The 11282-nt window shown below is 48.0% G+C and overlaps 1 protein-coding gene across 1 annotated transcript; it reads right to left on the bottom strand.

Moving 5' to 3' along the window:
- Window positions 1-658: 658 nt before the first annotated feature.
- Window positions 659-11016, bottom strand: ATXN1 (ataxin 1). The gene is made up of 2 exons (XM_054381882.1): window positions 9136-11016; window positions 659-1189 (listed from the first exon to the last, which is right to left on the bottom strand). Exons 1-2 carry the CDS (start codon window positions 11014-11016, stop codon window positions 659-661), a joined length of 2412 nt encoding a protein of 803 aa, XP_054237857.1.
- Window positions 11017-11282: the final 266 nt, after the last annotated feature.

Below are 11282 nucleotides of genomic sequence, written 5' to 3'. Positions count from 1 at the left end.
TACAGTATATATATATATACAGTATATATATATATATATACTGTAGAGCCTTGAGTAAGAGTTGGCTTGTTGTTGAGAACATCAGAGACTGTCTGATCCTTTTCAGTAACACCCATGGGTTGTGTCCTCAGCATCCACCTAGGGTGAGGAAACCACTTCACCAAGCCGCCAGAGAGCTGCAGTCCCTCCTTGGGAAGGAGGGACACACACACACGAGCACACACACACTCCATGCGTGACATACACCACTGCTACAGTTCCCTTCTCCTCACCTCCCCCCAGAAAACTAGAATAGGAACCAAAACAACAAAACAAAACAGAAATGACAACAAAAAGAAAACAAAATCACAGCTGGACCCTGTCCTACACGAGGTGTTAGAAAACAGGAGCCATGACAACACATTCATTTCCACTAAGGGTGTGTGAAGCAGATACTGCCCCTTCTGTAGCTCTCAATAAACCTAGTCACTGACAACACTTGTGGAAAAACATATGCACCAGTCTCCTGCATAATACCAGCTGCAACTATAACAACAAGGTTATAACATAAACCTAAAATAAGATGATAACATGTAAATACTGGGTTATTTAGTCTACAGTACAGTAATCTGGATAAAAATGACAAGGGATAGCCTAATTTCCTTTCCCCAAACAGCTTTTACTTTCCTACATTGGATCGACCTTCAATGCAAATCTTAACCTCCTGAGGAATAAAAGAAGGCTTGGGAAGAGTCAAAGGTGGCTCCTCTTCTGATTTCTCTAGTTTTCGTGATTCAGGGGCTGACCACCTCCTCTTCCTCGTTGCCGGGGGCTTGCTGGGTTCTGTTTTGGTGAGCAAAGGTGCTGCAGGCAATCCTATTTTGTCCGGAAACTTCAGTTCACCGTTCTCAGCTAACATCTGTGTGCTTCCCTGATTAATCCCGTTTTCCTGCTCTGCATACCTGTGTCTACTTCCAGCTAGACTGTCATTCTTTGAATGCTTCAGCAAGATACTAGCTGAGTCCATGGGCTGGCCCTTTTTAATAGAGCCATTCTTCAGGTTCTTGAGTGTGAGCGATATGCAGACGTCCCCCACTGAGAGTTTGGAGCATGGCAAATCAAAGAGCTGGCTGGTTCTCTCAGGGCAGCAGGATGACCAGCCTTGTCCAAATACAAAAAAAGGGTATTCTACCAAGACTTCCACGCTGACCTGCAGAAAAACAGGAGACAACAGAGAGAGAAAGACAAAGGGAGAGAAAGGGAAGAGTGTGAGATCACCCATGTGCCCCCACACATGTGCACTGCAGGTGGCTCTTGCTGCAGGGAGAGGGATAAAGCTGAAGTGGCAAAAGTACTGTTCAGTATCTACAAAATCAGTAACACTGACCAACAGATCTCATGCCTGCCCTTGTCACACAGGTTTCTCTGAGTTCAACATTTCTTAGTGCAGGACCTCAGTAGGAATCAAGCTTTACCTTTATGCAGTCACTCAGATACTAAGAAGTAAAACAGCTTTGGCATCTGACAAACACCATCCCCTTGTGGTACCAAGAGCCTGTCATTCACATCTGAAGACACTTTCCAACCACAGGATGGTGCAACAAAAGCTCTCAGTTCTGACATGATTTCCCAAATGACCACAGGAATGTCACCATCACCTCTGCCAGAAGCAGCATATACTTACCAGCATGGAACTGCTGAAGGCATGCTGATTTTCAGGATAAGGACATGAGTATGCAGAGTTGTAGCCCCAAGAGCAGTCAGCATGAACCTATCTTTCCCCAGCAGTCCTATTACCAGTCCAGTTTCTTTCCTTCTCATGTCTGTGCTCCCACTCTGTAGCTGAGTTCACATCCTGTTCTCCCGTAGGCAGAAGATCTCTTCTCCTGAGTTCTGCACTGGGTCTCCTTTTCTGCCCTCACTTCACCCACTGTAAAACCACATCTAGTTATGAATCCTACCTAACCATCTTACAAGGACATCCCATAGCCAGAAGAGTGTGAGCGATCTGCATATCGCTCATACTCAACAGGTGCCCACTGCTCCTTGACCTTGTGAGTGCAAGGACCTTGCATCTGGGACATTGAGGTCCCAGCATGATAAAGCACCTACAAACTTGCTTATCTTTGCATGCACCAGCAGTCCAGTGCTCACTGCACAGCGCTGTGTCCGCAGGCTCCAACACTTGCTGTGGGCTCATGTGATTCACAACCATGGGGTCAGGCTCACCCTCCCCCACCCCACACACCACACCAAGGGCAGGATATTCTATTACCTCTAAATTTGTCACGTGTTTTTGACTTGCTGTGTGTAACAGCAGTGAGATTTGCAGCTCTAAGAACGTGGCTTATGCTGAAGTAGATACCCATGGCTCTGCTCCCAAGGTCCCTGAGTCCTCTGGAGCTCTTCTCAGGCATGTGGGACAGGATCCTGCTCTGCTGGTGTAACCCCTATTTGGTAGGTGCTAAAGGGCAGGAGGAACATTTGAATACATGTGCTCATCTCATTTTTGAGCCATTCAGCAGGCATGGAGCATAGCAGCTGCCTGGAGAGCCCTTCCTTTCCAGGAACACTGACTCGCTTGAAAAGAACAGCACAGCAGGTTTGTCAAACCACCTCGCACCCTTGGGAAAGAGTAACACTGTCATACAGAGCATGGTTCTGTATTGTTACAATTTCAGCTTTAAGGAACAGAAGTTTGAGAAGCACACTGCACTCCAGTGTTCAAAGACCTTTGTTCATAACATTGTGAACCTTGGGATGAAGTTGCATGGCCTGCCTCACAAAAGATACTGCATTCAGTGACAGTACAGCATCCAGCAGCCCTGCTGCTTCCCCCACCCCTAGAGGTACCTTCCCTGCAAGCAAGGCCCAAGGCAGCTCCCCTTGTACTTTAGCAGCTCCACATCCCATTGGGGCAGGAAGTCTTGATATCCCACAGCTCAGATACAGAGGCTCCAGAACAGAAAACCAGACATTCGCATCAGATGCTGACTGTGCTTCTGCCTGGTTAAGCCCATGCTGTGTACCAGCAGTTAACAATGAGACAGTAGATTCTCATGGGAAAAAAACCCTTATAAAGCATGTAAATATATGCTATATATATGGACTAGATGATCTCTAAAGGTCCCTTCCAACCCAAACCATTCTATGATTCTATACGATATTATGTCTATACTTCTGCAACTAGGCCAAGGAGTAACACTGCATATTTTATCCTGCCACTCTACCTGCCCAACCTAGTAAGTCACTGTGCAAGGAATTTTAAAAGGAGCAGCTTAGAGGTACAAGATACCCTCACTGCTCTCTCCTTTATATTGCTGTCTCCCTCCCTTCCTTCAGAATCCCTCCCTTTTCTCCCTTCTGAATTCATTCCCTCCCTCATTCATTTCCTCTCTCTTTCTCCCCTTCCTCCCTTCTTTTTTTCCCTTTTTCTTCTCTCCCATCCTTGTCAAAATCTATTTTTATCCATGAGAATCATATATACCTTGTGTATATCATCCTCACTGACACACAAGTTTCTCTTGATGTGAACTTGCTTTCACTGCACGTTATACTTCTTTTTTTTTTTCCAGTGTGGCATCTAAAACACCTGCCTGAACTGTCCATCACTGAAACAAATGCCAGAATTGGTGCTGGTGATCACGAGTAACATAATAAAAGATGGTGAAATGCATGAATTTTCATGATCCCATCACAGCATGCATATACAACTATGGATTTGAAATGGGTTCCCTCACAAATTATCAAGCCCTGGATTTAAGGTAACCATTCTCTTCAAATAATAGAAGTCAAAGACCCCTTAAGTGTGAAAGCTCAGTAAAACAAATCTGTTTGTGATTTTTTTCTAACTGCTGCATTTAGTCACAAATTACTTTTAAAAGCACCCTTCCCCAATATCCTGCCATGCTTACTGTAGGAGAGAAAGAAACGTGGAATTTAATGCAAACTACATTTTTATTTATGTTTTTTGAGACTGACTGGTGAAGACACCCAAATCTCTTCAGTGCAGGCTGCTGAATATCTGCAGTTTTCTATAACCCTCTGTAATTTTATTCCTCTGCCAACCTCAGTATGTAAGGTGGGCAATTTCAGTTATTTCCCTGAAAAGCATGTAGCTTTTAGGTGGGTTAGTTTTCCCCTATGTTTCCATACCAGGAGGAAGGTTGAATTTGCCAGGTGATTGGAAGACAGGGAAATGAGGGAGGATGACCTCTTGTGCTGGGGAAGGGCAGCTGTGGGCTTGAAGTGGTAAGATACAACAGCATTGCATGGTGTCTCCCTATTTACAGTACATTTGTGAATTTGCTTGGCTAAAAGTAATCTACCTCTGCCCCTCAACTGGAGAGAAAACGAGCTCATGTTTGCGCAGGGCCTGAAAATGCGAATTCATCGATATCATAGTGACTTCCCAGAGATCCCTGGGAGGAACACGTGAGCCTAAGCTAATGATATTTTTGTATGCCACTTACTCTCTACAACTCACTCTCCCTTGATAACACCACTTGAAAAGTTCCCTCCTTCCACACGTATGCATGAAACTTGATTGTAACAAAATACTCTGTGAAGCTACACTAAACATGCAGATATATCCCCACTGTACTCCAAAGTCAAAATATATTTAAAAGTGCAGCAGCACTGCAGTGCTCCTGCTCAAAGCAGCACAACCAAATACTCTTGTCTCAAGGAGAAGACTAAGCCCTCTTCACACAGGCTGAGGTCACAGAGACTCGAGCAGATAGAAACCTTTCTCTCTCTCTCTCTCTCTCTCAACTGAGGCAAGGGAAAACCAGCAGAGCTGTCCCTGCTAAGCAGGGACACAGCTGATCTGGGAAGAGGCCCAAGTCCCGGAATCTGCAGGAAATCTAAATTAAACCCTTGTTTCTAATCATATCTCTACATGACTCGTTCTCCATTCTGGAAGCATCCCCGGTGGGAAACACAGCTGGGGAATATTTTGGCTGCAATGATGTCAGCCTGCTCCTGATAGGCTTCTCTGTAAGGTGACACTTTGCTGGGTGAGACCCAGCATGGCCCTGGATTTTTACAGCTTCAGACTCGTCTTGCTTTCTGCCAGAGGATGGCACTCCACCCCATGCAAACCCAGGACTACAACACATCACCTGCATTGACAGATCTGCAAACAAGACATGACACAAATGCTACCTGCTAATTTGTCCCTCTTCTGCTGATGCAGAGACCAGTGGCCTGGCTGCAGGGAGAGGAGAGCACTGCAGATGGGAGATTGCTACTTTTGAAATCTCATTATTCAAGGCACCAGGGCAAATTATACTAACTGGTCCTGATCCAAGAGTGGTTCCTTTAATCATGAGACCTGAGATGCACCAAAATACAGATGAAGGGGAGGGGAAATAATGCCTTCCTTAATACTGAAGTCACCAGAGGCCCAGCTTCTATCAGCATGCAGATGCATGCACAGACATGAACAAAATAACACACTGAATCTGTACATCTGACATCAGAAAGGTGGTCATAAGTAGTGATTTAGCATCTGTGTGTAACTCAGGAAGGACAGGCTGCAGACTGCTGTGATTATAACATTTTTTGGTGTAATCTGCTTCTCAGTACCATTGCTGTTGGTCTTTCTTCTACAAACTGTCAGCCTGAGATGCTTTACTACATGTGTCCAGGCCTACCTTCTCTCTCTTCCCTCTCTGGTTCTCCAGTGCTGAGGGCTGCAGAAGCTGCAGGGCGCAGCAGTCAAACCAAACCAAAAAGATTTGCAACAAGATAATTTAAAATCAGTACCTGTAACCTAAAATCTACGTCTACTTTGCTCTAGTTTAAAACTGTTGCCCCTTGTCCTGTACCATATGCCTTTATAAACAGTCCCTCTCCAGCTATCCTGTAGGTCCCCTTCAGGTACTGGAAGGCCACAATTAGGCCTCCTCAGATCCTTCTCCAGGCTTAGCAGACCCAACTCCCTCAGCCTGCCATTGTAGGAGAGGTACTCCAGCCCTCTGATCATCTCTGTGGCCTTCCTCTGGACCCTCTCCAATAGATCTATGTCCTTCTTGTATTGGCTCCAGAGTAGGATGTGGTACTCCAGGTGGAGTGTCACAAGAGCAGAGTAGAGGGGGAGAATCACCTCCCTTGACCTGCTGGCCACACATCTTTCAATGCAGCCAGGATACAGTTGGGTTTTTGGGCTGCCAGCGCACATTGCTGACCCATGTCAAGCATCTCATCAACCAGCAGGGCTGCTCCCAATCCACTCATCACTCAGCCTGTATTTATGCTTGGGATTATCCTGACTGAGGTGCAGGACCTTGCACTTGGCCTTGTTGAACTTCATGAGGTTGGCATGGCCAACCTCTCAAGGTCCCTCTGGATGGCATCCCTTCCCTCCAGCGTGCTGCCTGCACCACAGCTTGGTGTCATTGGCAAACTCACCAAGGGCGCACTCAATCCCATTGTCCAGGTCTCCAACAAATATGTCAAACAGCACTGGTCCCAGTATTGGTCCCTAAGAGACCCCACTCACTGGAGCCATTGAATGCAACTCTTTGAGAGCAGTCATCTAGCCAATTCCTTATCCACCAAGTGGATCTGTGCCCTTTCAATTTAGAGACCACAATGTCATGAGGGACAGTGTTGAATGCTTTGCATTAGTCCAGGAAGATGACATCGATTGCTCTTCCTTTATCCACCGATGCTGTGACCCCATCATAAATGGTCACCAAATTTGGCATGAAGGATTTGCCCTTGGTGAAGCAATGTTGGTTGCCACCAACCACCTCCTGTTTTTCCATGTGCTCTAGCAGAAGCTTGAGGAGGATCTGCTCTGTTACCATGCCAGGCACTGAGGCCTGTAGTTCCCAAGGTCCTTCTTATCTCCCTTTTTGAAAATGAAGGTTATGTTTCCCCTTTTTCAGTCAGTGGACCAGACCACCCTGACTTTTCAAATATGACGGAAAGTAGCTTTGCAACTTCATCTGTTAGTCCATGGGTCCATGAATGGATCTCCTCAGGTCCCATAGAATTGGGCACCCTCAGGTTCATTAGGTGGTCTCAAACCTGGTCTTCTCATACAGTGGGCAGATCCTCATTCTCCTAATCCCTCTCCTTGCCTTCTGCAATTTGGATGGTGTGGTTACAGTCCTTGCCATTGAAGACCGTGACAAAAAAGTTGAGTACCTCATCTGTCTCCATATTCTGTGTGACCAGGTTCCTCATTTTTTTCCACAGAGCACCCACATTTTCCCTGTTCTTCCTTTTGTCACTGACATAGACTCCTCTGGTTACCCTTGATGTCCCTAGCCAGCTTTAATTCTACCTGGGCCTTAGCGCTCTTAACCTGATCCCTGACTGCTTGGACAACTTCTTTGTATTCCTCCTGGGTTACCTGTCCCTGTTTCCACCCTCTCTAGGCTTTCTTTTTGCAACTAATAGTGTCCAGGAGCGCCCCGTTCATCCATGCAGGCCTCCTGGTATTCTCGTCCACCTTCTTCGTCAGAATGCATTGCTCCTGGGCACAGAGGAGGTGATTCTTGAATACTAACCAGCTTTCTTGGGCCCCTCTCCTCTCCAGGGCTTCACCCCACAGTACCTTAATAACCAGGTCCTTGAGGAGTTCAAAGTCTGTTCTCCTGAAGTCCAGGCTAGTGAGCTTGCTATGCACCCTCCTTGTACTCCTAAGGATCATGAATTCAACCATTTCATGGTCATGGCAGTCAAGATTGTTCTTGAGCTTCACACTGCTCACCAGTCCCTCCTTGCTGGTGAGAACAAGGTCCAGTATAGCACTTTTCCTTACCAGCTTCTCTACCATTTGGAGGGGGGAAATTATTATCAGTGCATTCCAGGAACCTCTTGGACTGCTGATGCCTTGTGCTGTTATTCCTCCAACTGATATCAATGTGTCTGAAACCCCCCAAGAGGATCAAGGCTTGTGAATGCAAAGCCCTTCCTATCTGCTTATAGAAGGCCTCATCTGCTTCATGTTTCTGATAAGGTGGTCTGTAGCAGACCCCCACTATGACATCACCTGTCCCTGCCTTCCTTCTAACCCTGACCTATAAGCTCTTAAGGCAGTTCCTCATCATTTCCCAGATGGGTAACATGGATTTCATCTGGTCAGTGATGCAGAGGGTAACATCCCCTCCTCTTTTCCCCTGCCTCTCTTTCCTAAGGAGCTTGTACCCATCCATTCACATGCTCCAGTCATAGGACCCATCCCACCACATCTCAGTGATGCAAATGTCATAGCCCTGTAGATGTGCACATCTCTGACTCTTCCTTCTTGTTTCCCATGCTACATGCATTAGTATAGGAGGTATTTAAGTTGGGGCCCTATTGAGGCTGACTTACTTACTGGCTCAAAACTCATTCTCCTGCACTTCAGGTCATCTTCTACTGGTCTGTGATCCTTCTTCAGACTCAGGGCATCAATTACTGGCACTGGCCTCAGAATGGTCACAACTCTAGTTTAAAGCTCTGCTTACTAAATAATAAGAATAATGTTTTGTGATCAATATAGACTCATTCTCAACCTAAAAATAACCTTGGAAAGTTACAAGTTTTCTTCTTACATTGCAAACCAATGAGAAACAAAGGTCAGAAGCACAGCCTGCCCAGCCACCTACATGTTTTTTCTTTCCAAACTTCCCTTGAACACACAATTTATACAAGCTGTGCAGTTTAAACCACCTGCAACCAACACTTTGTAAAACTCTGTAGTGCATTTCAGTAACTTACGTGCATGATGGAGCCACTCCCAGGCAGCTCCAGATTTTCAAACCATGGAAATTCACTGCCTTGTGCTCTACCTCTCTTAAGGCAAGATTTGAAATGAATCCAATTTGAGCTTTCTGGTGTACAAGGCAAAAATCACCTATCAAAATGCAAACTATATCCCCTTGTAGTGCTTACACCATTTTGTATTTTAATCCAAACCCATGAAGATTGTGTATTTCCTCCTGAGGGTTTTCTAGTTTACCTTGAAGACAGTATATTTATCAGCAGCATGACCCTGACGGCTCCCCCAGCACAGTGAGTGGGATGAGTTTTGGACCTGAGTTTGTCTCATAGATAGATGTGGATGATGAAGAACTAACCCTGTTGATGTGCTGAGAGAAGCTGCACCCATGGGGCCATAGCATGCACCCCAGTCCAACCCTCTAACCCCACCATTACCTGTGCTCGATGCTCCCCAACTGCAAACTGTATGACGGCAATGCCTGGGCTATGGCTGTCTTCAATCCTCTCCACAGTGCTGGAGTCTATTTTCAGGTCATTGCTGATTTCCGCACTCTGTATGAAGTCTTCTGTTTTCAAGTCCTCTACTTTTTTCAGCTCCCCGTTGGCCAGCTGAATGATTGACCCCTTCATGAAGTAAGGGGGCAACGTGGGAGGTGCAGCAGCAGGGGAGGCGATGGACTGCACCACAGGCAGGTGGATCTGCGCCTGCACCATGGTGGCCTGGTAGGCAGGCTGGGTGGTGAGAGGCTCCGCACTGAAGTTCTCGCTCTTAGGGACGGTGGTGGTGACAAACGTGTGAGGCACTGCTGCAAACTGAGGAGACGATGTGACAATTGCAGGTGTGACTGCCGATGGCTCAACATCTGCGCTGCCAACCGGTATCAGTAAGGACTGGGTGCCAGGGATCACCAGGTGCTGCGGCAGGCTGCCAGGGTACCCAATGGCTTGCTGCTGACTGCTCAGGTAGCCAATCACTGGCGGCTGGGTCCCAGCGTAGAAGGCTGTTGCTGGCAGCCCAACGGGAAGTTGCTCAGAGCCGCTGTGGGTGGTCTGAATGACGGTGTGAGGGGACAGTGTGGCCACTGCCTTCACCGCCTCATGGCCCAGAGCCTGCTGTGGAGACAAGGCATAGGACCGGTGTGCTGGCTTACCCAAGTGCAAGCTTCCCTTGTCATTGAGCACTGTGGGAGAGGTCTCACGGTTGGTGGCCTGCTGCACTTCCATGTCTGCTGTGGGCGTGTTGCTGTTGGGGACCACCATGACGGAGGCTCGTACACCTGAGGAATCCCGTGCGCTGTACTCAATGGGACTTGAGTGGACCACCACGTGCCTGGCCTCATAATGATGGGGAGCTGGTTTATTGCCTGCTTTAACTAGACCCAGGTCGGCAGAGGGCGAAATGCCATACCTCCGGCTCTTCTCTATCTCACCGTTCAGTACCTCCTTGGCCTGCATTGCTTGCAGCCGGCTGCTCTCGGACTTCTTGGCGGCATCCCTGGTGATGAAGTGGCCTCCCGAGTCAGTGTACTGCACCACCACTTGAGAGGAAGGACCAAGGGTTAGAGTGTGTGGGATCACTGCCTGATGGGGGTGCAGGGGGACCGGGATGGTTGGAGGAGAGACGTTTCTGACAGTACTCTGAGAAGAGCTGGAAATGTGGACGTACTGGTTCTGCTGGGTGGGTGGAGGAGACCCGGCAGCAATCAGTCCAGGTGTCCTGACCAAGTGCGGCTCAACTTTGTGTCCCTGCTGGCTTAAGCCGCTCATGCTGGCCAGCAAAGTGGAATATGCCTCCAGCTGGGAGCGCTGGGATGGAGTGGTCGCAACAGCTGTGGCTGCTGCCACAGTGCCAGTCGCAGAATTGGCTGTTGGGGAAATCAGCTGTGAGGGGATGAATCCGGTGTATGATCCACTGTACTGGGGCCCAACAAACTGGAAGGTATGTGGCAGGTGTGTGTACTGCACAGGGGAAATGGGGGTCCCTGACTGGGAGAGCGCAGGTGAGTACACTGTGGGAAGAGTGGTGGAGGCTGGAACAGACCTTGGCGCGCTTGGCGGGGAATAGTCCAGCCCTGCAGATATCGACTTGTGCAAACCCTGCTGCAAGCCCACCTCCACCGATGACGTGCCCCCGGGACGGTGCCGGCCCCCCAGGCCGCCCTGGCTGCCGGGTGTATTGGGGAGCCATGCTAGGTTATCTGCTCGGTGGTTTTCGTTTGGCAGGACTGGCTTCACCTCTGAAGGCAGGCTAGTGGCAGGGATTTCTCGCTTCTTAGGTGGCAGGCATTCATTGCTCCGCTCTTGGTTGGATTTCATCTTTTGCCGTCCCCCCTCCACTGTGCTTGCTTCACTGTCTGGTTGGCTCTGATTTCAGTCTGATAAATGGAAAGTCACATTTGATTTCTGCAAGGGATCCAGTGACTTCATGAGGAATCATCTCCCCGTGAGCACGATTTTCCAACAGCTTTTCTGGATTCTGCAACGAGAGGATGGGCAAGGGAGTAGGGAGTCACACAATCAGTGCTGGGAAATGAGAACAAGCAAACAGACACCCCAAAACAACAAGTGAGCCATAGAAAAAG

This window comes from Indicator indicator, chromosome 6, assembly GCF_027791375.1.
Source record: "Indicator indicator isolate 239-I01 chromosome 6, UM_Iind_1.1, whole genome shotgun sequence".
NCBI classification, from domain to species: domain Eukaryota; kingdom Metazoa; phylum Chordata; class Aves; order Piciformes; family Indicatoridae; genus Indicator; species Indicator indicator.
This window is presented reverse-complemented; position numbering and strand designations above follow the sequence as displayed.

Coding starts and splice junctions, on each gene's coding strand:
- ATXN1 (XM_054381882.1), bottom strand. CDS start 11,016: ATGAAATCCAACCAAGAGCGGAGCAATGAATGCCTGCCACCTAAGAAG. Junction 1,190..9,135: donor TTGGGGAGCATCGAGCACAG/GTAATGGTGGGG, acceptor GTTTTTCTGCAG/GTCAGCGTGGAAGTCTTGGT.